The sequence below is a fragment of the Thermoascus crustaceus genome, assembly GCF_041956765.1.
Source record: "Thermoascus crustaceus strain CBS 181.67 unplaced genomic scaffold VTN00scaffold_5, whole genome shotgun sequence".
NCBI classification, from domain to species: Eukaryota; Fungi; Ascomycota; class Eurotiomycetes; order Eurotiales; family Thermoascaceae; genus Thermoascus; species Thermoascus crustaceus.
The window spans coordinates 980,860-1,006,731 of record NW_027192531.1 but is presented as its reverse complement, the minus strand read 5'-3'; the positions used below and the strand labels follow the sequence as shown (position 1 = coordinate 1,006,731).

General features: G+C 49.5%; 8 protein-coding genes across 8 annotated transcripts; 2 read left to right on the top strand and 6 right to left on the bottom strand.

The window, feature by feature from the left end:
- Nucleotides 1-6,648: 6,648 nt before the first annotated feature.
- On the bottom strand, nucleotides 6,649-7,341 carry VTN00DRAFT_7911 (uncharacterized protein; the record flags this gene model as incomplete). The annotated part of the gene is made up of 1 exon (XM_069434707.1): nucleotides 6,649-7,341. One exon carries the CDS (start codon nucleotides 7,339-7,341, stop codon nucleotides 6,649-6,651), a length of 693 nt encoding a protein of 230 aa, XP_069286177.1.
- A 3,673-nt stretch (nucleotides 7,342-11,014) lies between these two features.
- On the bottom strand, nucleotides 11,015-12,075 carry VTN00DRAFT_7910 (uncharacterized protein; the record flags this gene model as incomplete). Its single annotated transcript, XM_069434706.1, has 4 exons — nucleotides 11,015-11,380; nucleotides 11,450-11,888; nucleotides 11,949-11,966; nucleotides 12,035-12,075. The coding sequence occupies 4 exons, from the start codon at nucleotides 12,073-12,075 to the stop codon at nucleotides 11,015-11,017; spliced, it is 864 nt and encodes a 287-aa protein (XP_069286176.1).
- A 762-nt stretch (nucleotides 12,076-12,837) lies between these two features.
- On the top strand, nucleotides 12,838-15,231 carry VTN00DRAFT_7909 (uncharacterized protein; the record flags this gene model as incomplete). The annotated part of the gene is made up of 3 exons (XM_069434704.1): nucleotides 12,838-12,988; nucleotides 13,040-13,407; nucleotides 13,459-15,231. The coding sequence occupies 3 exons, from the start codon at nucleotides 12,838-12,840 to the stop codon at nucleotides 15,229-15,231; spliced, it is 2,292 nt and encodes a 763-aa protein (XP_069286175.1).
- Nucleotides 15,232-16,199: 968 nt separating this feature from the next.
- Nucleotides 16,200-17,798, bottom strand: VTN00DRAFT_7908 (uncharacterized protein; the record flags this gene model as incomplete). Its single annotated transcript, XM_069434703.1, has 1 exon — nucleotides 16,200-17,798. The coding sequence occupies one exon, from the start codon at nucleotides 17,796-17,798 to the stop codon at nucleotides 16,200-16,202; it is 1,599 nt and encodes a 532-aa protein (XP_069286174.1).
- Nucleotides 17,799-18,144: 346 nt separating this feature from the next.
- On the bottom strand, nucleotides 18,145-19,043 carry VTN00DRAFT_7907 (uncharacterized protein; the record flags this gene model as incomplete). The annotated part of the gene is made up of 6 exons (XM_069434702.1): nucleotides 18,145-18,177; nucleotides 18,264-18,353; nucleotides 18,419-18,507; nucleotides 18,618-18,748; nucleotides 18,818-18,840; nucleotides 18,912-19,043. The coding sequence occupies 6 exons, from the start codon at nucleotides 19,041-19,043 to the stop codon at nucleotides 18,145-18,147; spliced, it is 498 nt and encodes a 165-aa protein (XP_069286173.1).
- A 1,048-nt stretch (nucleotides 19,044-20,091) lies between these two features.
- VTN00DRAFT_7906 (60S ribosomal protein eL29) lies at nucleotides 20,092-20,602 on the top strand (the record flags this gene model as incomplete). The annotated part of the gene is made up of 4 exons (XM_069434701.1): nucleotides 20,092-20,098; nucleotides 20,177-20,228; nucleotides 20,392-20,494; nucleotides 20,567-20,602. The coding sequence occupies 4 exons, from the start codon at nucleotides 20,092-20,094 to the stop codon at nucleotides 20,600-20,602; spliced, it is 198 nt and encodes a 65-aa protein (XP_069286172.1).
- A 920-nt stretch (nucleotides 20,603-21,522) lies between these two features.
- On the bottom strand, nucleotides 21,523-23,316 carry VTN00DRAFT_7905 (uncharacterized protein; the record flags this gene model as incomplete). The annotated part of the gene is made up of 2 exons (XM_069434700.1): nucleotides 21,523-22,772; nucleotides 23,028-23,316. The coding sequence occupies 2 exons, from the start codon at nucleotides 23,314-23,316 to the stop codon at nucleotides 21,523-21,525; spliced, it is 1,539 nt and encodes a 512-aa protein (XP_069286171.1).
- A 453-nt stretch (nucleotides 23,317-23,769) lies between these two features.
- On the bottom strand, nucleotides 23,770-25,280 carry VTN00DRAFT_7904 (uncharacterized protein; the record flags this gene model as incomplete). The annotated part of the gene is made up of 2 exons (XM_069434699.1): nucleotides 23,770-25,074; nucleotides 25,134-25,280. The coding sequence occupies 2 exons, from the start codon at nucleotides 25,278-25,280 to the stop codon at nucleotides 23,770-23,772; spliced, it is 1,452 nt and encodes a 483-aa protein (XP_069286170.1).
- Between the last annotated feature and the right edge of the window lie 592 nt (nucleotides 25,281-25,872).

The following is a 25,872-nucleotide window of genomic DNA, read 5'->3' as shown; positions in this document are numbered from 1 at the left end:
AGTTGAACAGAGGCCGCTTACTCTTTCACCTACCTGGGTGCCCTGTGAGTAAAAGCCCGGATTTCAAAGCCAAACAATAATCATTAACCTCCATGTGATGAGAGCGGATAACTACCGCAGTGCTTTAACCTGTCGCTAACATTTCAAACTGGCTGCACCATGGTCCATTAGATAACCGCCATTTTCAAGAACCGGCAGTATTCCTACTTCCGTTTTCGTTTTAAGTCGGCTCGTATCCTCCATCCCTTGTTCCTAGAAAGGTGATTGGTTCGGCATCAGTTAGCTCTAGACAGCACAGACTAACAGTATCAAGCGTGCTGTACAATCTCATAGGCCCAGTTAATTAAACTCTCGTTTCCTTGGCAAGGCTGAACTTGAAGAAAGACATTAAACATGGCTTAGACAGACAGGCACGCAGGCAGGTAGGTGGCCTTCCACGGTCACCAGTTCTCGAGGTAGCTGTACTTATCTATTTACAGCCTCCATTCCATTCGATGAACGCATGGCTTTTCTTGTCTTGGCTTGACCTATCCCATCCCTCCAGAATACTACTAAACATATGATAGGCAGGTTCTGTCCGTCTTCCTGCAGACAGTGGAATGTTACCGCCCACTAGCCGGTAGAGACGTTGCCTAAGTTAGAGGGTGAAGAACGCCTTGAATATTTTTGTTTCTTTTTATTTTTATTTGAGACACTGCCGATCGGGCTCAACTGGGTAGTTGGCTTGGCTTCTATTGCATTCATTATTTATCATACCTATGGTATACAGGTGCCTACCGGGCGAATCGCGCATGAGGTTGCATTCTTTTTACTGCTATTTCTATCGCTGTTGCCGTTGGTGTTGGTCCCATTCATCTAATATCTACGTAGTTTATTGGTTTCTTCCACGAGGGAGGCACTCGAGGGGAGGGTGTCTGGTTGGCCGGCTGGACAAGGAAAAGCGGAGGACGGAACCGGTGTTATAATCTAATACCGTACTGCTGTAAAGAGTAATGGGAGAGGGTTACCTATTCTCTGGCCGTTCGTTCCATGCCCTTGTTCATGTTTAGTTAATAATTCATAATGATGCTCATCTGTCGTGAAAAAGAAATTAATACATAAATACACCGATAAAGTAGTGATACCTACTAATTCTCCGGCGCAGTGCTGCGATGATTATGTCATTCCGCATTCGATCGCAAGTCCTGTAATGAATGTGACACAGTTGTTGACGATAAAATGAAGTATATAGATTCAATTCTAATCAAAAAGAATCAGACGGGCCTGTCATAAACTGAGCATACTAGGGACTTAGGTACTCGAAATCAAATTCTTCGAGGATTGGAAGGCAGCGGGCACTTTTCCACCTCACAATATCTGACTGCTCATCTCATCCTCGATACACAAATGCAGAGTCCACCCGATTAGCGTACAGTACACGGCTCATGGGAAAGAAAATCCGAAATCCGCCTCTTTGCTCGAACTGGCAGACTTAGATGAACTGATATGGTATATAGGACAATTATACATTTTTACCACATACCAGACTTTTGATAGACGTGTTTATGGAGTGACACTGATATATAAGATATCTTACTTTATCTTAATGATAAAGGTGTCAATGTATCGGATACTGAAAGTGAACATAGCCGATGGAGTGGGAAAAGGCAATAAAGTATATATTCTATGTAGAATAGACCTATGTACCTATGTTTCTTTGCACGGGATATTGTTGTCCATATCGACGTTCTAGGCCTATTCGACGGCATGCACTTGATGCACGTATCGTACACGCGAGCATGCCGATATGCTAAGCTTGGATTCGTCAGACGGACGCTCTCTCTGATGTAGCTCTAACACAGCATACTAGATATCCAGGTACAGTAAAAGAGCAGCACTGCAGTTATCGATTCTATCAGATCGATATCTAGGAAGATGAAACAGTCGTTTCAGCGTTACTTGAGCTCCGCTCATCAAAACTTGGATTCTATGTACGGGTATCATGTATGCCCCACGCAGTTCTCATTCGCAGATATTACTGCTTTAGGACAGGGACATTGTTAAGTACAGTAGCCGTGCTCCCGCCCCAACACCTACCTGTGTTGGTGCGTTGCAGCGGAACGTCCATTTTCACCGCAACGTCCAATTTTGACTATTTTCTCGATTTTATACCCTACCACAATGCCAAAATCGCCAGATAAAATTGAATCCCGAATCCAGGAAGCTTTAAAAAAGGCTTCATGTCAAAAAAAACCAAATATCTCTGCGTTGGCGCGAGAATTCGACGTGCCTCGCAGACGGCTTCACGAACGCGTCAAGGGTCGGCCACCAAAAACCGCCAATATCGCACGCAATAAGGCATTAGATGACCAGCAAGAAAAGGCAATTATTCGCTGGATTTGACAGCTTGATTCCCTGCATTCGCCACCTACGCCAAAGATGATTGAGTGCTGCGCAAACCAGATTCTACAGAGAAATGCTTTGGTGGACCCGGCCCCGCGTGTAGGGACAACCTAAGTATATCGGTTTATTCAGCGCCTTCCTGAAGACCTATATCTTATCAAACAGAAGCCAATTGAGAAAGATCGACTAGGGGCAAAAGATATTGGTATTCTGACACATTGGTTTGATCTCTTGGAGCCATATATAGCCCGGATTCCACCAAAGAATATCTATAACTTTGACGAAAGTGGCTTTCAATTAGGGCAGGGGAAATCTCAAAAAGTTGTCACTTCCAACCCTATACGAGCCTCCCGAGACATTGCAACTAGCGATACAAACGAATCCTTGACAGCCATTGAATGTATTGCGGCCGATAGCACTGTTATTCCTCTGTACTTCATCTTCAAGGGTGAACATCACCTAGAACGCTGGTATCAGCAAGTTCCGGATTCAGCAGAGGATTATCGAATTGCTACAGCTTCCAAAGGATATACAACAGATGAGATTGCGCTGGATTGGCTCAAGCACTTCCATATGCATACAGAAAAGCGTGTTTCTAAGAACGACGCAAGGTTATTGCTTATGGACGGCCACGGCTCCCATCTCACATATAATTTTCTGGATTATTGTGAGAAATACAACATTATTCCCTTCTGCTTTGTGCCGCATACAACCCATTTTGTCCAGCCACTTGATGGTCAGCCCTTCCAGGCCTGAAAGCACTATTTTCGCAAGAAAAACAACGAGAATATACAGTGGGGGGTCTTGACAATGGATAAGGGCGACTTTCTTCGTGATATTCCTCAAATTCGCCAGTATACATTCAAACAACGTACAATCCGAAGCGCCTTTTCTGATCGGGGGATATATCCCTGGAATCCTTCAAAAGTACTCGACATTCTAGCCAATGCAAGGTCTCCATCTCCAGTCCTAGCTATACAGGATGAAACACCATCAATTCAATCTATCTCAACCAATTCTCCTCCTCAGACAGTTCGTACACTGCGACGGAGTATCCAAAAGCTGGATAAGTTTGTCAATGAGACCCCTAGCCTGGACCAGGGCTTTACACGCCGTCTTGACCGGGTCTTTCGAAGTGCTATACAAACAGCCGAATTGACAGCCCAACTTCAAAGCGATATCTCTCAACATCTAGAGCGTGCACGCGCTCCAAACTCTCAGAGATCTCGCAGAAGAATCCCTACAGTTAAGGATGCAAATTGTCAGATTGCTGAACGTGCTGAAGTTGAACAAAAGAAGATTATTTCCCGTGTCCGAAAACGTCAACCTTCGAAGCCAAATCCCACCACTATACACCGATCGGAAACCGTTGAAAATACTCAGGGAGATAGCCAGGATCTAGGAGATATTAATGGGCTATTTAATGTATTTAAATATTAGTCTAGATGTTGAGAAAATTGATGAAAATAGTCAAAATTGGACGTTGCGGCGAAAATGGACGTTCCGCTGCAACGCACCAACACGGGTAGGTGTTGGGGCGGGAGCACGGCTACCTAGATAGCTGCATGGATGACATGACGCGGCTTCAAACCCCGAACCAACCAAACCGATACAGACACGGGCATCTCATACTCTCCTCACTCCATACTGATGAAGAGGATACGAATCTCACTACTGCACATAGATAACTTGCACTCTGTTCCGGTACAACGCTTCAGGTACATAATGCAGAAATTAGGTAGGTTGGGTTAGGCACCTAATTCCATTCATCATTTACCCGCCTACCTAAGCACTTACTCTTAACGTACAACCTTCCTAACGGACGTCATACTCAATAAAGCTTAACACTTAAACACCGGAAACATATAATCCGTAGCAGTACAACACACGTGGAAGTGTCGAGGGTCAATTAATTTGTAATCCCAGATTTTCCTGGGATTATTGGGAAAAAAAAACAAGTGGGATTTTTGGCATTCGGGAATATCGCCAATCAAAAAGACCGATGCACCGAGACCGAGCCTCAGCGGAGTGGACGCAGCAGAACTGAGCAAGAGACCAGACCGAGCGGAGCGCAGAGTAAGAAGAGAAAGTTGGGGGCCAAAAAGATACAGCTGTAATACCCATTTGAGGCAGTAGGGTAGGGTAGGTACTAGGTAGGATCAGCGCTCGGTCTGGTTCGGTCTGGGTCTGGCTTGAGTACTGACCCGTGTCAGCCCGTGGGCCTGTCATCGGCAAGCCAACTGATGCTTCTAAAGAGGGCACAGGGGGGGGGGGTGAAGCGAGGCTGATTTTAGGGGAGGGGAAGCGGGAGCGGTGGAACCGAAAACCCTGCGGCTTATCTTTTCCCACGCAATTTGGGTTGCTTTTTTCCAGAATTATCTAATTCGCTGGCTCGGTTTAGGAAAGTTGCCAAACTTCCATCCCCGGGCCTCTTTCTCTGGCCCCTCGTAGGCTGTGGAGGTATACAAGCTTTTTTGCTAAGGAGTAAGGATGGGTTCTAAACCAGGGCTTAGAGCGTTTTGACTGCATGCGCCATGCGGCATACATACGGAGAGTGCTCCGCACAGAGCAGGTCCGCAGGGATTGGCTACATCGTAAAAAAGAATTGGTTTCCTTCTTGCAACATTGCCATTCAGAGTGGGGTATAGTCTTCGACTGTTGGGAACTTTGGAGACTCGGAGAGGACGTCGTAGACTTGCAGAAAATAACAATAACTACTGGAGGCCCTTTCGGGAAAGGTTAGTAACTTTGTGTCCAAGCCTCTACAGTAGTAGGTCACTACCTCACTACTACCTATCTGGTAACTGTCGACATGTTGTCCATGACAGCATGTCATGGCCAAGGCTCGGTTAACAATGGCTATCTACAGTACATAGATGCCTAGATAGCAGATAGCCGTGCTTCAAATGGACGCCAACGTACTTCCAAACATAGCTATACTGGCAGTCAAATAATAGCGAAGGCCGCTGTAGTCAGCAGGAATAAACATCACCGTAGCGTTGAATACTACATTATGATAGCATATTAAATACGCAGTAAGAAAAAGAGGCGTTCGAAGACTTTAGAATCTCACTCTGCTTTCCGCTACACTTCCACAGACTTCCCGTAGTGGATAATGTGCATTATGTAAACAATTAACAAGTCATCCTCTTGCGACGCTCCAGACCGATCGTTTGTGTCAGAAAAGCGAACCGTCTACTGATCGTTGGGTTGAGCCTCAGGTTCAATGAGACGATCACACCCAGCTAATTTTTGTTGAGCCGCATTGTGCAGATTAGAATGAACTAAAGCAATATACTTTGAAAACGCAATGAAAATAGATTTAGACAACGTGCGGTTGCAAAAACGGCCCACAGGCTGATAGCATCCCTAGATAGCTAAGGGCATGTGGAGGCTGTGGAGAGCGTTTGGCTAGACATCGACGGTCTTGAACTTCCGTCTAGTCTACCTCGCCCATGACCCATCATCATCATCATCATTTAGGGTCCCCTATCATAGCCTCAGTAGCGGATACGGAGATGCGTTACTGTATCCAACTGTACGGGGTTCGCGAAAGGGGGGAGAGAGGAGCCTAGGAGGCCCGCTGAACTGCACGCCCGTCATGAGCAAAAAACAACAGCAGGGATTCCAATCCTGCCACGTGGTGTGGGCTGTGCGCTGTCGCGCACCCTAACACCTTTCTAATTCTGCAAACAGGGACTTGGAGGGCTCCATCGCCGGAACCCACGCCCCGGATGGTTCGCTATTTGAATCCCCGAAGAGTAAAGTACGCTGGCGTTAGCAGAATGACACATGACGCCAGAAGGATTGATCCCTGATGCATCTTGCGGACAGGCAGCATGGGGTTTGGAGCGGCGCTTGTTAGTGTTCGCAGATCCCCCCCCCCCCCGACATGGGTGGAGGATCAGGGGACTGACTAATGCGGCTTTGGGCTGCTAGGAAGCCGACGACCTGCAAAGTCTCCGATAGTTGACTCGAGCTGAACATTGGAACTTCTACCTTGGGTACTTGCTGTCCCCGGGGAGAGCGAGAGAGTGCTGACAGTGACTGAAAATGTGAATTCAGAAGATACAGTTTATTTCCAACCTCCTAGGGTGGTGACTCATAAATAAACCTTAGTATGTAACAGTCGTGACATAGATATCATCACAGATATATGCGTTTCCCCCCCCCCCTTCGCAAATGCGCCCAAAAATTTAAAGGTACTAATACCAAAATTAAACAAAACCGTAGAATGTATGAAGTAAAAGAAACACCACCCCTAACTCAACGTGAAGCGCGCTTCTTGTGGATCCGCCGGACATGATCTTTCATGTTGTCAACCCGACTAAAAACGCGGCCACAACCTTCCCATTCGCAGAGAACACCGGGGTTGTGCTTTGCTTCGTGCCGTGCTCGGTCTTTCTTGCTGGAGAAGCCACCTTCGGTCGCCTGCGGACAACCTTCGTGGCGACAGAAGAGATGCTTGCTGTGCCGGTTGTAGTGTTTGCGGAGATCACAGCCCCGTGTGAAGACTGCGTGCGACGAGCAACCTGGATAGGCACAGCGCCAGGTCCCATCGGGGTTTTGTAAGCCATAATTTGTAAGGTCGCTTGGGTTTGGGGAGCAAGACCGTGACGAGCACGAGGTAGCGATCTGGGGGTTGTCGGGATTGAGGAATCCGACTGGCGGAGAGGTATTGCCAACAAGTGGCGTCTCTGGCAGTAGGTCGTGGAATGATGGCGGTGATGATGTGGGATAACTGCTTGAGATGGGATCGGGGTATATTGGAAGCGACATCCAGTGGGTAGTGGGAATATAGCTTCCGGGAGAGTCATAGGAACTGATCAGGTCATTCGTAAGAGGAATCGTAACAGGCGTGAAAGGTTGCTGAGATGTTGCAGGAAAAAGAATATTTGCGGAATTCTCGTGGTCGCGTTCGAAGGCTCTCTCAGCCTCGTATGAGAAGAAATGCGACATTTTGATATGTGATTCTGAAATTGAGACTGCCAGAAAGGAGATGTAGACGAGTGAAACTGTTGTCGTAACGTTGGCAATGAAGTAAGAATAGTATATGCATCGAACGACGGTGCAAGAGTAAAGTTCCAAGGAACTGATGATGCAGAGGCGTATCAGAGTGAAATGGACTGTGTAAGTGGTTGAAGTTGATGGCAGAAAGGATATCGAGAAGGACGTCACTTTAGTCTGCTATATAGTCCTCGAGGGGATAAGAATGGCTATGTCAGGATCCAGTTGGTGGGTAGAGGGGCTGTCAACTGATGGACGAATGACAGGGGAGAACTGGGCCCTTCGTAAGGCTTAGTCCTTTATCGGGACTTACAGCTCCCAGCCCCAGGTCCTGGGGACCGCCCATCCGCAAGGTCAGATGCGGCTGTGTTTGACATTTTTGGGCTGATTGACTCCACATCCATCTCCCGGAGAGATGACTGGTTCATGTTTCAGGTACTGCCTCATGGTACCGTTATCTCCTGTTATGGTGAGCTTGCTGATGATCTCTGCCAATTTCTGCAATTGATGCTCAAACCATTGACAATGTAGTCTTCTGCAGACAAACGCTCGCTACGGAAAGAATTCAACGTTCTCGACCTGAGAATATAGGTACTATATGTGAAGCTGTGAATATCAGCCCCATGGGCGAATCGCGGAGACACAGATTTACTTATGCTATAAATACTGCATAATGCTTGCCTCCCATCCAAAACACTAACAGCATTTCTGGTGTAATACCCATATATACATAAACACAGCCTTCTCCGTCACTAATGTCGAGCATGCTCGGTGGTACTGTAGCATTGAAACGCTCTTGAAGTCCCCGGGACTCGTTCAAGACAATCTGTATGAACACATCCACTGTGACCTTTTAAAAAGGAAACTTCTCAGCCAGGACCGGAGATATTCGACGGTTCACGGACGGTTGCTTCATCCTATGCCAACTGCCTGTCAAGCTCACAATGTCGTAAAGGCCCCGAAAGGCCAAACAAGTCCGAACAGACATCGCTTTCGCATTGATTTCCCACTAAGGAAATTATCTTGTTTCCACACATTAAGGGGACTTCAGGTCATATCCGACGATCGTATCTACCTTGAGTCCCGTCGGACCTAGCGTAGAGCTGACGAAGGACGTGATGTCCTGCGGGATAGCATGGCTGAATGCGACTGCTTTGCAGCCAATGGAATGATCAGAACATTCTTATCAGGTGAATCGAGAGCTCCACTGTCCAGAATAAATTGTATATCAAGGCTAATGAGAGGCTTTGGTCAACAAGCTAGCACGTCAGACATGATATCATCGCTGAGGTCGGAGAGACAAATGCAGTTAAGTATCTAAATGACCACGCATTCAGGACCGCCCGATGGATGCAGATAAGTTTCAGCCCTAAATGCGTTGGAAGAACAGCTGTCGAAATAAACATGTTACGTTGCAACGTGTGGAGGTAGAAAAGCCGGAGGGGACCGGACAAGCAACCTCCATGGTCCGGGGAAAACAGACATGATCCCGTTCACTCGACCGTTGTTTCTGTCGGTAGCGAATCCAGGGAGGCCAAAACATGTCAGCCGCTCTTCTTCCCGGCGGACGGAAGACTCATCCGGATGACACGGACAGAACTGGTCCATTTTGTGAACGGCAAAGGAGTCATGATCAAAGTTAGGTACCCTACCCCCAGGCAGCACAGCTCAGCGGCTGAACAATTGAGCATAAAGCGGACCGGATCGGGAGATCATAGGAACGTCAAGACGCAGAAGAAAAGAGATAGCCAAGTGCACGATGGATGGACAGCGAGACGCTGTCTCTGTTCACCGTCTGGAGGGGCTTATGTGCAGACTGTGGGCGACGGTTTTAGGCCTCCCATGCCCCGCCATGGCTGACTGTCCTTGCCCCGATCTGGTAAAGGGCTTGGCCGACATATACGATCCGTCCAACCAGATCGACTTCAAAGAGCGCTCTTTAACCTTGAGATCGTCGCTGCAGTCACATCAATGGGTTACCTGCAATGCTGGGTGGCATTTTCTGTGAGTATCCCGCGCGTCTTCCTCTGCAAAAAAGCGGTGTCGCTTGAACGTTTGACCGGATACCTTGGTACCTAGGTACTAAGTAGGTAGTGTGCAGGGGAAATCTTATCGACCTCAGATCCAAACGTGGCCCCAGATATTGTTATCAGAGGCGCCCCACGCGCTCTAATGGAAACACCAGGGCAATGATAGTAACTAACTACTTATTCACAAGCCGTGCAATCCATTGGGTCTACTTTACCCAAAGAGAAGGTCATTGTCCCGTATGTGTCATAGGTTCCTCGATGAATGATCGTATGACGTGGAATTGTAAATCGTCAACATACAACTTACTACTATGTAGGTACATAGCACATAGTGCTATCCTTCTGACAATCACTTCTTTAAATAATGCACCGTCTGTTTATCCAATTCAAAAGTTCGAACTAGGTAGCTACACAGGTACAGTTTCTAGGGGCTGAGACTTCTATGTTTCCAACAGGAGACTTCCTGGACGTGAGATGCTGGAGTATAAGGTCGGAATCCTGCAAGAACAAGTTGGTAGCGCTGCCTTTTTAGTTCAACACAAGAACTTGTCTCTAAGTCGACCTTGGAAGTGCTGAAGCGTTCTAAAGCTAGAGATATTGATATAGCTTGAACACGACTTGGGAATTTATAGTATAGCTTTCAGATTATGACTACTCTTCCGCCTCGTTTCGCACTGTAGATAGATACGGGGACTACCCTCTTTAAAAGAACGTCCAAGCACAGACAAGCTTGGAATTACGCTTATCCTTAGTAATTTGAATTGCTCAATCCTGTATCAGGAACATAACGCCCATGAGATCATCGTACATCTTTCCACCTTCAAGTGACAGGGTCCTTTAAATTGTCCGTTCCACTTTGTGATATTGTATGCAATGTAGGGCAACCCGAACTTACTGGAACCCATTTGTATGATTTCATATCTACTTTGGTTCGGCACATTAACGGACTGACTATTAAAACCAGCACAATCTTAGTATGTTCACTTAGACATGTGAGGAGGAAATACGTAGTCTCCTGTGCTTGCCTCCCCCACCCCCCCCCCCCCCCCTTCCCCCAGGCAGCCAGGTACCCTCGGCTATACTAATCGCCAGAACCCAGCAAGCAGAACTCGGTACAATAGTGTAGCGGTATGAGCAGCCAGCTATGAGCCACTGGCCTTCCCTCACCGGACCCAACATCCCAAGTTCGATCCTCGCTTTTGGAGGAGGTGCGACAATGAGATAATTATCGATACTACCAATATCTGGTGAGCCTGCCGGCTTGAGAATCAGAGAAGCAAAGCCCTGCCCACCAAAAGCATGGGCGGAGTTGAAGACGTGTCTCAGTCTGATTCCTCATTCATAAATGCTGCAAAAGGTATGATATAGGCCTATTTTCCTCAACAGATTCAGTCGATCTTTTATAACACATACCATTCTTGACATACTATTGTGCTTTTAGAACCAGTCGTAGGCTTGAAGCCTGCGCACAGTATGATCCTCATTCTCAAATTTGTTAGCCACTACAAAGTCCTTGAGTCTAGAATAGATCTATCTCTATATCCTTCTATCTATCAGGGGATACCATTTTAGCATACCGGGTCCATGCTGAAGCTCTATCTTTGGCGAGCTGCAGAACTAGACAGGAGTGGCGTGTTAACAGTTGGTAGCTGCCCGTTATCCTTGTTTTCAGAACGAGCTTCCCGATATAGAATATAGTGCTGCACGACAAAAAGCACGTCAAAAAGTATGGTGACATTCCCTAGGAGAAACTTGACCGGATTACCGGTTACGCCGCTCCAGTCGTCGTCGAAGCTGGCGTCGAGGATCAGCTGCGCAATCGACAGGATACCGCCAGTCAAGTCGAGCAAGACCTGCTGGATGCTCCAGCCCACGGTAGACTTGCGCTTGTAGTTGACCCACGCCTGAGGGACATATTTGACGACGGTAATGATAAGCTTGACGTAGGACATGGCGTAGAGCTGTTGCGTCGAGTTAGAAATAATTTCCATGCCACGCTCGTCAGCTTCCGCTGTGCAGTAGCAACTTACGACATCGATCCATGCCCAAGATGACGGGTCGTATCCTCCATTAGGGCTCTTTATGAGGACAATCAAGACGACGATGGCAATGGCCAGCAACGACCCCCAAAACAGACCCGCAACAGGCCTGCTGACGCGCTGATATCTCGAGACCTTGAATCCCCAAATCTTAGGCCAGAACTGCGTGTAGACGATGGTGCTTAGGACCATGGCATGAGCGGCAAAGGCCAGGTCATTAAAGCGCACGCTAGGCTCTTGAGAAACTGGATGACGGGCAGCATATTGCCTGCGAATCAACGGGGAGTAGAGGAAGGCAGCAGTATACACTGTATAGCAAACAAATCCAAGAACGTTGATCGTCGGGAAATCAATAGCCAGGCCGGCGGTCGAGCGACGCCGGAAGTTGTAGATAGGTTGGGGATAGAAGGATGCGGACCAGCAGAGCATACTTGAATGGGACAGTCAGTAAATATACGCGTCTCTTGTGAGTTATATTGTATTCACACACTATATCCAACCTAGGACGCTGTATAGGTTCGTTAGCAGTCATCAGTGGGCTGTATCAGACATGTCGAAAGGGGAAGTTGTGCGTACCGCGAGAGGGCCCTGACAAAGATCTCGGTTTGGGACCACATTGCAACGCTATCGTCCCTTGATTGTAGGCTCTCAAATAAACGCGAAAATTGGCAAAAGAAAAAGGGTATCGTGGAGTCTTAAAGTCGCTTTGTGGTGAAAGTATCATGGCAGGCCTCCAGCGTCGTGGTCGTCAGCCGGACAGGCCGTCACGCAACTGATTAGATTAGATAACGGCACGCGGAGTAAGGTCGCGGTCGAGGCCGCGGGGAGGTTTGCAGCCTCAGGCAGAAAAGAGTCTGTCGCTTAGTAAGCGGCTCGTTGTCCTGGATATGCGTTGTCGCCCTAAACCCCAAACAGCAAACCGTTGTCGTCGTCGCCTCAGCCGCTCGGGTCTCACAGACGACCTGTCCTCCGTCGCAGCATACGCACGTCTTGTTGTTCATCTCTCGGATCCTGTATCCTTGCTCTGTTGCAGTGCTTACGTTTCTTTCGTTTACCTGTACTGATTCCTGCTTCTCCCCACCGCATTCCTGTCACCTTCTTTTCCCCGCTTCTATATCTGCCTCGGCGCCTCGCACGAGTCAGATACCGGCACTTGCGATAACATACAGCCTGCACAGTCTTCAATTGTGTTAAGATCCTCCATTGCATTTCTCGTCGAGGTCTACAAAGATACCAATCGCCTATCTAATCATCGCATGGTGCATTCTTCGAAGTGGGGGATCTTGAGAGATCTCCTCCACTGACATCAGCGTTCCTCATCACGAAACTATTGATTGAGAGGATAACCTGAGTATACGGGACAGCTTCAGGACGGAATTATGTCGCCCAATCCAGAGCTCACCCCACCGGGGAGCAGTACCTATTCGTCGGATACATTGTTTGTTGGAGACGGAACGTGGGACACGCAGCGCAATACCTTCCTTCTGCCCAATCTGATGGGGCTCAATTTCGATACGATGCGCTATAATGGTTTGTGCATACGCCATTTACTATTTATTAGTGTATACTGATGCGACTCAGGGATGGGTAATCGATTTCGAGAGATGGCTGGCTACCATCCCCTGATCAGAGCCCACGGTGTCATAGCGACCATCGTATTTCTAGGATTTGTTCCTACGTCCATCCTGATAATCCGATTTTACTCGCAATGGGACCGGTACTGGGCGTTCAAGATACATGTATGGCTCCAGGTCCTGACATTGTTTTTGACGACTGTCGTATTTTTGCTTGGTTGGTTTGCGGTCGGTCCGAACCGAAGCTTGACAAACCCGCATCATGGAATTGGATTAGCCATCTATGTTATGGTGATTTTCCAAGTGCTCTGGGGATGGCTTGTCCATAAAACGGAAAATGGAAGGAAGAGGTTTCATGTTCCACTGAAATTAATGGTAAGCTGGTCGGCATCTAACTTATGGATCAAACGGGCTAACTCGCGCCAGATACATCGATGGCTAGGTCGCACCTTAGCTATTCTGGGTCTTGTTCAGATCCCATTAGGTCTTACTCTGTATGGTTCGCCAAAGTCGCTGTTCATACTGTACGCGGTTGGTGCTTTTATACTGCTAGTCGCGCTCTTCGTCTTGTCTTATCTGTACGATCCTGATGAGCGTCGTTTCAATTCCGATTACGATAGCCGCGGGAGCTACATTTCAGGGCCATCGGTCGTCGAGGATAGTCATCACGCCAACGTTGGCCGACTGGCTGCTGCAGGAGCTGCAGGCGCTGGACTGGCAAAGCTCTTCCGACGCCGCTCACGCAGCGCAAGCAGAAGTCGAATCTATAACGACTCGTCCTACACAGATGAAAAATATACGGAGGTCTCTCGACGAGGCGGTTGGAAAAAGAAGCTACTTGAAATATGTGCGATTGGTGGTGCCATCTTCCTTGTGAAGAAACTCTTTGAGAGAAGGCGAGAACGAGAGAGCGACACCGAATCTGGGCGTTATCGGCCAGCGCATACACGGAGTGATAGCATTACTGAAGAGACGCTTAGCCGGGCCGAAGAAGGACGACCTGAAGAAGGACGACCTGGATCGAGTCATCACCAACCCCTTAATCGACCCCCAAGTAGGCCATCGAGTCGCGATTCCATGGATTATACTCCTAGCAGCTACTTTACCAATACCGATGACAGACGTGACCATGGCGCTCGAGATGGGATCCTTGGGGCTGGTGTTTTTGGAGCTATCAGAGGCCTTTTCAAGGGTCGTAGGGAAAGGGAAGAACAACGAGTGGACGAGATACGTCGTCAAGAATCCGAAGAGGAACAAATCGCCAGACAAAATAGTAAACGAAAATACTCGGGAGATGGATACTCTCCCCGGAAATCACGGAGAGCAAGCTCCTATACAGGGACCGAGATAACTTCCACCGACGTGACTCGGACCTATGACACATCTCACGGCGAATCTCTGTCATCAGGTGAGCCTGTCGCTTCAGGAGCGGTTCATCGGCCTCCTGCAGATATTCCTCCTACCCCTCCAGCACATCGTGACCCACCAGTCTCCGACGTCTACGCTGGTAGAGATACACATCAGCGTCGTGCTTCTGATGGTGCGGTTACTGGCGACCTAGCCCCAATCCCTCCAGGGGCGGCTGCTGGCGCCGCAGCATCGACGGCGGGGAGCTCATATGTTAGCCGCCGTCGTCGTCGCAGCAGCAGCAGCAGACGACGCGATGAGAACGTCGTATCACCACCGGTATCTGTCAAGGTCAGAATGCACAACGACGGCAGACATGTTACTCTCAGGCGTTTGACAGACGAAGAGGCTGCCGCCAACCGTGAGGCGAGGCGCAGAGAGAGGGAGAGAAGGAGTGCCCGCCGCCGCAATACTAGCGTAAGCTCTCTGTCTGGCAATGAGGGCGGCTCTGACCGTTGGCGTCGCGTTGAGGAAATGGAACGTCGGCAGGCAGAAGAGATTGCGCGGCAACAGCAGGCCGCTGCCGGTGCGCCTCCAGCTCCTCCAGCTCATGGCCCTGCTACCTCTCCTGCTCCTCCGGGCAGTATCCCTCCATCTGCTGCTGGTCCTCCCAACCCAAGCAACCTCGCCCCGCCGCCTGTTCCTTCCACGTACGGACCTGGGAGCATCACCTCTCCTGGAACTTACACTGGCACCGAAGCTAGCGGCGACTATGCGAGTAACCGAAGAAGGAGGCGGGCCGAGAGAGCGTCAGCGCGCCAGGCAAGACAGCACAGTGTCGAGTTCACTTAAGCTCATTCAATCCATCTTCATATCTTCCAAGCCTCTATGACAGAAAAAAACTGTACGATTCTTCTCTTTTGCTCTCCCCCTCTTCCCTGCTTTCTGGTTTCGATTGTTTCCCCCCGCAAATATATGATATGATGTGAGTCATATATGACCCCGCAGCGAAATGTCTGTCTACTCGATGCAAATAATGTTTTTTCTGATTGTCCAAATATGGTGGCTGCCTTTTCTTTTGCTTTTTACTTCTCTCTTTCTCATTTTTATGATACTAAGGTAAAGTATATCAGCACTCTCAGCTGACTGACTGACGATGACGGAATGGATTATGGATGAAAAAAAGGGATGGATGACCTGGAAACGTGGCTGCACATGATGATGGATTGATTGCTTAATGAATATTCGAACTGGCGTTAACTGATTCTCATGTCCATATTCCCCGTCATGTATTGCTTGATGAGAGGGTGGCTTGTCCTGTATAACTTCGCTTCATGTCCATGTTTTTGTCTTATTGTATTGACGCTTTTGCAGTTTTTCATGAGAATCGTTTCCTTCGTTTAGATATGTCTCCTACACGTCATATCAGTCAATTGAGTAGTTATGTTCCCCGCTGTTTTTGTTAGTAGCCACATATTATTGTCTAAATGAACGATTCAAAAAGGCCAAACAAATTGCAATCTCGTTAAGGTCGAATTCTGGGATGACAAACTACCGTACGCTCTCAAAAATTACTTCTCACCTCACTGTAAAAGAAGGCACCAAGCATGTTCTCCACCAAAGACCCTGTGCCACTGCGCAGTTCGAATCGAACACAATACCATTATTACACTTGCTGGTGACCATACAACAAAGCAATTAGGGACCTCAGCGTATAACATCCACCATAAGCCAACTCTGCTAGAGAGATGGTCACTTACACCCTTTCAAAAAACACAGGAAAACAGCAGGAAATCACAGTCCATTAGTAGAACAATTTCTCAACGGTACTCCACTTGAACAAGATGCTCCAATCCTAGCTTGCCTAGCACAAACAGGATAAGACCAACAGCCAGAGACATCGTAGCCTTCACAAGGATGACAAATTGGGTCCCAATCGTCCAGGACAAGATGTGTTGGACAGCAGCGGTGACCTTTATGACGATGCGGAAGAACAAGGCTGGCATGGTGACGTTGATCTGGAGAAGGCTCGTTGAGTCGTCCATTGCAAAAGTGCCTGTGAGCGCCCGCTGCGAGGTGCTGCGAGGAGAGATTTGGCGCCGTGAGCTCTTGGAGCAAGGATCGATGAACATAGTCGACCAGTTGATACGTACGTTAACTGCAAACCCCCGAGGACCCGGAGGGGATGAAGACAGGTTGGCACGCTTCTTGAAAGAGTACACGGAAAGGCTAACCACGACAACCTCTTTCATCTGTTCCTTGGTCAAGGTGTTTGAATCAGAAACCGCAGTGCTCTTTCCATGGGACTTGCTCTTCCCCGCTGGGCGACCGCGTCGGTTGATGTCAACGGCAGCCGAAAGACCAGGTCCCGAATACGTAGCGCCAGCAGAGCTCCCATCGAACTTCAAGCCACCTAATCCTTTGACCGGTGGGATGACCGCTAAGGCAATAGAACTTCCATGGGCCCCTAGCTTATACTTCGATTTGCTAGGGCTCGGATATGGGGAGAAACGCTGGTGCTGGTATCGTGGCACCGTGGCGGACTTTCCCCAGGACTTCTTTGCTCCCTGCTCAGGGCTCTGCTGCACTTCCGGCACCTTTGCGCCGCGAGGGAGTGTATGACTCCAGGTGAATTTCTGTGGCGTCGAAGAGGGAGAGAATCCAGGACTCGGGGGCACTGCAGTGATAGATTCATTTCTCTCTGTGTGCTCATCTTTTTCAGTATCCTCCAGTTTCTCGAGTCTCGCATGCGAAAGTGGAGTAAAAACACCTTGACCTGCAGCCGGAGAAAACAATGGCGGCATCTTGGTTTTCAGCAGCTCCTCACGGCTATTCGCTCTCGGGCCTGTATAGCTGCATTCAGATCCTCCTGAAACCAGGTTCGAAGTTGAGATATCAGCCCGCAGATTCGATGGAGTTGCTGCTCTGGAGTCATCCCCTCCCCGCTGGGAATCCAGCCCAGACGACTGAACCATTTCCCTGTTGTCGCTGGCCGTTGGCGAGTCGTCGAGATTCGTAGCTGCACCGAAAGGAACCTCGTGACGGCATCCAGGATTATTGCAAGGACGAGAATCAGTTCCGATATTTGGTGGTGCTGCCGACGAGGCACTCGAGTCGGACCGCCCGACACGCGACCCAGAGGTGCCGTAGCTGGTCATCTCGTATTCAGTTTGAGTCCCTATGTATTTCTGGTCACTGGTTGCCTGGGGTCTGTTGTTAGATACTGACAACCAACAGGCGGGATTCTTAGGTTTGGTGACCTGTCTGAGAAACAAGGATCGACTAGGCGTTGCACTCTCGGTGGCAGCAGTCGGCCACGACTTCTCGAGAGTGGGAGCGGCAGGGTCAGGGGAATATGCAAAGAGGGAACAAGTAGAAGGAGAGCGGGTTATGTGACGGTAGATTGGGGGTCTGGACATGATCTTCAGCTTGCCAATACCCTCTGGCTATAGCATAGAAAAAGAGATCCCTACAACATAGAAAATATTGAGGGTGAGCCACAGAAGGTGAAAAGGTAAACAGAAGCGCGCAGATGAGTTTCTGTGGAAGGACAGGAGTGCTAAGACCAGTGCCTATGGGCCAATCTTACATCGCGCAAGGGAAGGTGCGATCAGAAACAATCGCCATGGCGATCAGTCACATGAACAAAGGAACAAATACTATTAAGTCGTTGCACATGAGGAGAATCTAGTCTCAAACGGACTGTAATTCTACACTTTCAAGATTGGAACTGATGGTGCAATGCGGATATTTACATCAGGTAACTTATTTCAGAGAAGCCTGCAGGGTCTCCAGCACCTATTTGCCATGTTAGTTCTGATATTGGCACAACAGGATACTTGCGCTGTCACTGCCAGTGCTAGTGACTGAAAAGAACATCGTACCTCAAGCTCAATCTTGGCCTCAGCAATGTCCTGCTCGCTGCCGCTGCCGCTGGCAATCTTCTGGGCCTCGGCGATCTGCGCTCTCACAGCCTGATTTTGAAGAATAAATCAGTATGTGTTACAGTAGTATTGCGCGGGGCTAATATGCGACTCACGTCAGCGCTGAAGTCCTCCAGAGGGAATCCCTCGACGGCGTTGATGCTCAGCTGGTTGTCGGGCTGGACAACAGCGAAACCTCCGGACACTACCCAAATCACCGACAGTCAGCCCATGACTTCATTCCACAAGCAATTTGCATCCGTTGTCAACCCAACCGCAGGATGCAAAAGGAGGGACCCGTTTATGAGAACGTACGGAAAAACTGCTTGGTGCCGCCGTTCTCCTCAATGATCTCAAGAAGGCCGGGCTTCAACTGCTCGATCGATGGGACGTGGTTGGCGAGAACACCCATCTCTCCGGTCTCGGCGGGGATGTTGACCTGGACGCTGTACATTCGGAGGTTCGGTCAGTTTGCTCAAGGCTTTCGCTGAGCTCGTCTAGGAGCCATGACGTACACATCGGCCGACTTGTAGATGGTCTATGCATATAATTACGGTCAGTGCACACTCTCTGAGTACCACAGGCTCACTCAATGGGTTAGTATTGTACCTGGTGAGGGAGGGCCAGAGACAGCTTGAGCTTGTCGGACACAGCCTCAGCATAGGTCCTGCGCTGGACAGGGACACGGAAAGCAGCAGGGCGAGCCCTGAGGGCGGCTCGGGCAAACCGAATGGAGCTCATTGTGACGAGGATTGAAGGAGAAGGTGGTAAAGCGATGTCCCTCAAAACGTTCACTCGGAAATGAGGTTGCAGGATCGAAGTCGGATGCCGCAGGGCCCTAGCCGCTTGAGGCACACTTGTAATCACGTGATATACACAACAGCCGTCCAGGGCATCTTTGTCTGTGCAGTAATCTAAACATATAGGTGAAGTTAAACAGGCTGGTATGTCTAAGATGCATTGCTCTATGAAAAGGACTGTTAAAAGACCCAAAATGCTACTCTACCTCTGACATGAGTGGTGTTGGAGCAGAAAGCGATGTCGACTACTATCCGCTCATCCGTGGTCTCCTAACCTAGGATTCCGAAACGAATCAGGCATTCCAGCACATAATCAGGCTAGGAATCTGGTTAACTGCAATTAATCCTGGAATGACCGCATGTTGAATCTGTCAGAGAGTACTACGCAGCATACTAAGGCTGATGGTTGCTGATACAGAAAGAAGCATAAAGAAGCATCGGCCACTAGAAGCGTTGACCAACTCCGTTATCCCCCGAGTGCATACTATAATCACGTGACTATGTCAACGGTCATATCAAAACTATGAGAGAGTCCTCAAGATGGTGTCCTTAATTATGTGGGATCCAGTAGTCGGGGATCATTCTCTTTCTATTGCTTACAGGGAGCAAGACTGGCCGTGTATGTCTTCTCTCGAGACGGGAGACCGTGTTGGGAGTTCCCAAACACGACCGTCGAGATGATGAGTCCCTCCTTGAAGCGCGAAAAGAATGCATAAGTAGGAATGGACAATTTAGATAAGCATATTATTCTATTCCAGACATGAAATAGTTGATTTAAGACGTCGAGGTTGCGGACCCGAAGGGTGTCACGGCCAGAGCTTGGGGCTAGCCCGTGTGCGTAAGCGAGATCCCACACAAACCGCCAACCCGAGCCCTAGCCGAGCGCGACGCCTCCGGAGTCTTTGGGCTGCTGCTTGATCGAAGTTCAAGGACAAGACAGACACCACCAGTTCAACGTCAACCCTCTACGTTGCGACACATCCGTCAAGATGGCCAGTACGTATCTACGCTGCTTCCCATCCTCTATTTCTGTTTTTCCGTGCGGAAAGCATCATCACTAACGCTTTCATGCAGAGTCAAAGAACTCGTCTCAGCACAACCAGAACAAGAAGGCTCACAAGAACGGGTGCGTCGGATCCCATTTATCTTCTCTACGCTCTATTTCCCAGAGCTCCCTCTTCCGCAGGTCCTGTCAGCATGGATTTGTAGATAGAGCGTCCTAAAGCGGCTGCTAGACGAAAGAAAGATGGAATATGGCAAGACGCTGACCGGGTTGCTCTGCTCTCCAGTATCAAGAAGCCCAAGACCTACCGTTACCCCTCCCTGAAGGGTGTCGACCCCAAGTTCCGCCGTAACCACAGACACGCCCTGCATGGCACAATGAAGGCTCTGGTAGGTCGCGATCCTCTTCTCGGAACGACAGAAGAAGAGACTTGGGCAACAGGCAACTGACAACCACAACAGAAGGAGGTTAAGGAGGGCAAGAGGGAAAGCGCATAGACGACGAGTACCCGGAAACTGGCGGCGGTCAAAAACATGTGCGATGATGTGTCATGTCGATCAAATACAGAGGGCAAGTTGACTGCACCTGGGAGTAAAGGACTCCTGAGAGGTACATGAACCTGGCTGGTTTTTTTGCGTGACGGTCTCTTTTGAGACTTGAGAAAAGCAAAAAAAAGATAAAGGACGAAAACAACAAACGGGATCTTTCTTTTTTTTTCTTTCGATACCACGGTGCCGGAGAGGCGGCAGATGTGATTACTTCCCGTTTCTACAGTCAGGTAGATTCGCATCTCAACAGGGCCAAAATTTACTCCCAAACAGCAACCGCCTACGACATTTTCTCCTTTTTCCTGATAGTCCTTTTTGCTCCTGCTTCTGCATGCCAGTAGCGATGACTTTCCTGGCCCCTATCCTCTGACCCCCTGACCCCCCCTTTCATTGAAGTTTCAAGTCGAAACTCCGGTCCCAAAGGCATATGTGTGTACAGCTTCGCGGCCATTCTCCCATGCCCGACTGCTGAAGGATTATTTTACGTGCCGAGATCATACTCCACAGGCCCTCTTATTACCAAACACCTTCTCCCTTATTCTTCCATGGCGAGACGGTGCATGGACGGAAGGCTACATACCTATGCATTCCCATGTTGTTTTACACTGACCATTCGCATTTACTGGACACTATAGGGAAGACCCGCATCATTCGTAGACGAATTGCTTGAGATTAGTGGTCTAGTTCCTGAGAATACTATCAACGATGTTCATTGATCGAGATATTTTCCTACGCCTCTGTATAGGGCTTCGTATAAACCTGATTACTTCCCTTACTCTGCTACAGCTGCATACCACACATCCCGACAGGCTGAATAGTGAGACCGTATCTATTATTCATGCGGGATTCAGAGTAACAAGACCCAGTCCCTACACCTTCCAAACAATCAACCTCTTATCAAACCCGCCGCTGAGCACCCACTCCTCTCTCTTTTGACCCTCCTCTTTACCATTCCCCGTGACCCAACCGGCCCAGATACTCCGTACTTTACTCCCCACCTCATGCCCATCCTTCAACGTGGCAACGACCTTGCCCGTCTTCGCCTCTACACCTCTGATGACCCCATCATCTCCATTGACCCAGAGACCCGATCCATCCGGCCTCCACACGACCTGCGGCGTCGAGTACGCCGTCTGCGGCGCCAGCGTGTTCGCCTGGATCAGAATGGCAGCGTCCTCGCGGTTCTGAAGCGCCAGCTCCGCGCGAGCCTGGGAGGCTTGCGTCTGCGGTTCCGGCTCCGCGAGGGATGCTGATTCAAGAGCAACGGTAATACCACTGATGCTTTCTTTGGATGGGAACAGCAACCGCACGATCATGACTTTCATGTGCGGGAGCGTCGACGTAGCCACGGCAAGGAGTCCCGGGTCATGAGGACTCAACGCGAGACAGGAGGGTGAGAATGTTACCCAGGCTTGAGAGTGCGGTGCCAGATTCTGCTTCCCGAGAAGACGGCACTCGTGGGGCTTGTTCCCTTCCAATCCTGCAGCCGTTGATGGCGGCTCAAGGTCGTAGAAGTAGAGAAAAGTCGAATCGCGCCGCGAAGCAAGGAGCATCAAGTCTCCCGACTCCTCCGTGCTGCGGACGAAAAGGATCGATTCGGGATTCGTAGCGAGCCTGATGCTTGCGACGGGATCTCCAATCGAAATGGAACCCTCTGGCGTGATAGTCATGCGGTAAATCAAGATCTTCGCATCCCAACCTGCTGTGGCGATCCACACGTTGCAAGAGGGGCCTTCACCCTCATCCTTGACCTCGTAGGTCACCACCTTGACGGCATACTTCGTGTGATCTTTCCTCCGGTCCAGGATCTGGGAGTCCCGCAGGAGCAGGAGCTGTCCGGACATGTTCGTGATAAGGTGATACTTCCCGTCCCATACGGAGGCATGGGACAGGATAGGAGAGTCCGAGAGACCGGAGAAGGACGTAGCGATATCATGTCCATCGGCGGTCTTAAAGAGGTTTAATCGTCTATCAGCTCCTGTGGCGACTATGTATGGTGATACTGCAGCTGTCTCTTCTTCTTCCCCGTCTGCGCCTCTGGACCGCTGCCATGGCTCCACGGACACAGATAGCAGGTTCGATGGGCTGGGGGTCTGTATTATGGTTGGTTTTGATGGTGCTTTAGATATGTTAGTTTGGTATCGTGAAGAGAAACCTAGACTTATAGGTCGAAGGCAAAACCAGTAGTTGGGAAAACAGAAACAGAAAAACGCTTGGAAACCAATGACAAAAAGATACTCTCGGGGTATAGTCCATCGAAAAGGGATATAAAACAGATCCGCAGATAGCGTCCAATCTTCACAACAGAGAAACGACAATTTATGGGGCGTGAAGTCTATCTTGAACACTGGAGAGCCCGAGCTACCTAACTTACCAGGAACGCTCCACTTCTCCTCCTGTCCATCATCGCCTTCTCCATACCTCTCAAACTTCAAGCTCTGATCAAATGCCTTCTTCTCCTCGATAACTCCCTCGATGGTCCATCCATCGACACTCCTGGAGCCCGCCCTGCCACTCACCTGCCCCGCGTCGGGCGGAAGACCGGCCTCGCGGATGAACGCATCGAGGGTCTGCGTGTAGTTGTTGGAACGAAGGAAGCGAGCTACCAGTATACTTGCTAGTTGTAATGATGATGATGAAGTAGGGAGTGAACGTGAGCTCATTGTTCTTTTCCAACTGCTTGCCTTGAAAGACGTGGCAGGTCTCAGGCTCGATGGTGTGGCGCAATTGACCATTAGTCTCGCGGAGTACCTACTACGAAGCGACTTAGCGAGATATAAGACGGCGGTCTACGTATAAAAAAAGAAAGAACCACGATGGTGTCCACCAAAACAAAAGGGAAAAAGATATATTTTGTGCCATCATAAATCAATTTTCTGACTAGAGAAGAGAGATTTGGATGCATTTCATCACTGTAAGTAACCATTGGCGCCGAGCCAGATGTCCATTTATCTCAGCAAAGATAAGTAACATAACCGAGCTCCGTCAAAAACCCAGAAGAAATAGCTGCCTGAAATGTCTATAAACATCATCATTAATTTGCCTTATTACCTGAGTAACCCAGGATCACAGCTCCACGCTTGCAACCACCACTTGCTCGTCACCAAATCTTTTTCTCAGTAAAACATGTCCTCCGCCTTACGTCGTCGACCTCCTCTCCCTTCCAGCTTGTCAGAAAACAGCTCCTTCCCTGCGTTTGCATTGTATCTTGATGGGAATAACTCTCGCACTGAGGCACCACGACCCTTGATCGTTATGCCATTTGCAGCGCCGCGGATTGAAACTTCCTGGTCCTGGGAGGCCGCTCCACGAATACTGATCCCGTTCTTGTCTTCCGGTTCTGGGAAAAGCTCCTTCTTGCTGTTCTTCTGTGCAGTATTCTGGTCTTGAGCGCCGTCAACGAACGGCACAGACATTCGTCTAGAGAAAAGATCCGCTGTGTCGTCGGCAGCATCGAATGCATCTGACCTGCGGTGGTTGCTGGTCTTGTTCGGGAAAAGCTCCTTCTTGAGATAGCTATCCACGGTTTTATTCGGGAAAAGTTCTCGTGCATTGGAACTGCCTTCACCATCCTGCACTTTGGATGGGAAGAGTTCTTTGCCATCGTTTGCGCGGCGCGGCAGCTGGGGCGATCGGTCTCGGAACCGCCGGCGAGACTGACGGCGATCGCTATCGCTCCTGTCATTGTCAAAACCGTCACGACCTGGGGAAGCACTGCGATCCCTAAGGCGACCTGAAGAACGTCCTTCATGATCCGGAAACAGGTCACTCCGCCGGCCGCGTCTTCTCCTGTCCCGACCTCTTTCCGAGTCTGAGAAATCTGCGCTGTCTTGATTATCGTCATACATGGCCGCATTGTAGCCTTCTTCTCCGCCCCGATCCCGTCGGCGCTGGTGTTCTCGGTCGTCAAATCGCCTTCGCGTGTAGTCGCCATGGCTACTATCGTCCCTCCGACCTTGGCGTCTTCTCTCCGAAAGCTCCTTTCGCAATCGTTCTCTAGGGTCATGCTCTGGATGCATGAGATAGAATCTGCTAGCTTCGTGCGCGCGTGGCTTCTTGCGATCCGTCTTCACGGCAGACCGGACTTGAAGGACAGAGTCCGGATGGCTGGACAAGGATTTCGCGGTACGCAACCGCAGTGGAGGGAGAGCAGAGGCTTCTTCTTCTTCACCAAGTTGGGTGAACGCAGTCAGAGCTTGCAGTCCCACTTCCGTAGACGAGTAGACAACGTTCGCAGATGTGTCGTCGATCCACTCGATACGACTGGGTTCCTCGAGCTTGAAGTGGTCGATAGCAAATTGTTTGACGTTATCCGTAGTCAGCTCATCCACGCCTCTGATGTGAACCTTTTCGTACTGCGCTTCTTCGGTGAGAGGATCAGCCGCGCCTTCTTGAGTGGTAACGGTCGCTTCGGCTGGTTCCTATCCAAGAGCGTTAGGAACCAAAGGCGAAACTCGGGCGGGTCTCAGGAAGCACTCACCGTTTCAATAGCCTCCGGCTCTGGGAGCGGACCGAGGTCAAGGTCCATATCAATATCCATGGAGGTATCCATGGCGTTAGAAGTGGGATCGATGTCGTTGGAAGGCTGAGAGTTAAGAGAAGGCTGTTGGAGACTGGCCACCTCCATGATGGCTGCGAATTGTGCCGGGTTGAGGGAGGTCGGGGTAATATAAGACTAAGGAATCATTGATTTCAGAAGAAGCAAAGTAGAGAATTTTAAACCGTCCGAAGAAAGATGATTTACACAAGTTAAAGCGGCCGAGTCGCGGTCCTGCTCAGCAGATGTTTGACCTGCGCGGCGGGAGACTGGAGAAGTCCCGACTGGGATAAGCGCGGGTTCGGGCTGCGGAGTGACCTCACTGGCTTCCGTCGCGGTCTTGTTGATACTCCACAAATAGCAAAGCCAAGGTCCGTTATGCTCTCGAAGAATCAAAACATGTCGGTCTGCAAGTCACTGAGAGTTGACTTGGACCAGTTACCACGATGAACTGCTAACCCGCCAACGTAATCCTCTCATCTCCAGGATAGTTACAGCTCGAACCCTGCCCGCCGAAAGTACAACCTACATCCGAGGCCAGTTGTCAAGGTCACTGCGTGGCGTTTCCTAGACGATGAAAGGTTTAGCTATTTGACCTTTGAACTCGAACAGTACGCTCTATGTGTGTGGGATTCTGAGTATGACGGGACTGAATAACCAAGTCTGATGTTGAGGATATCTG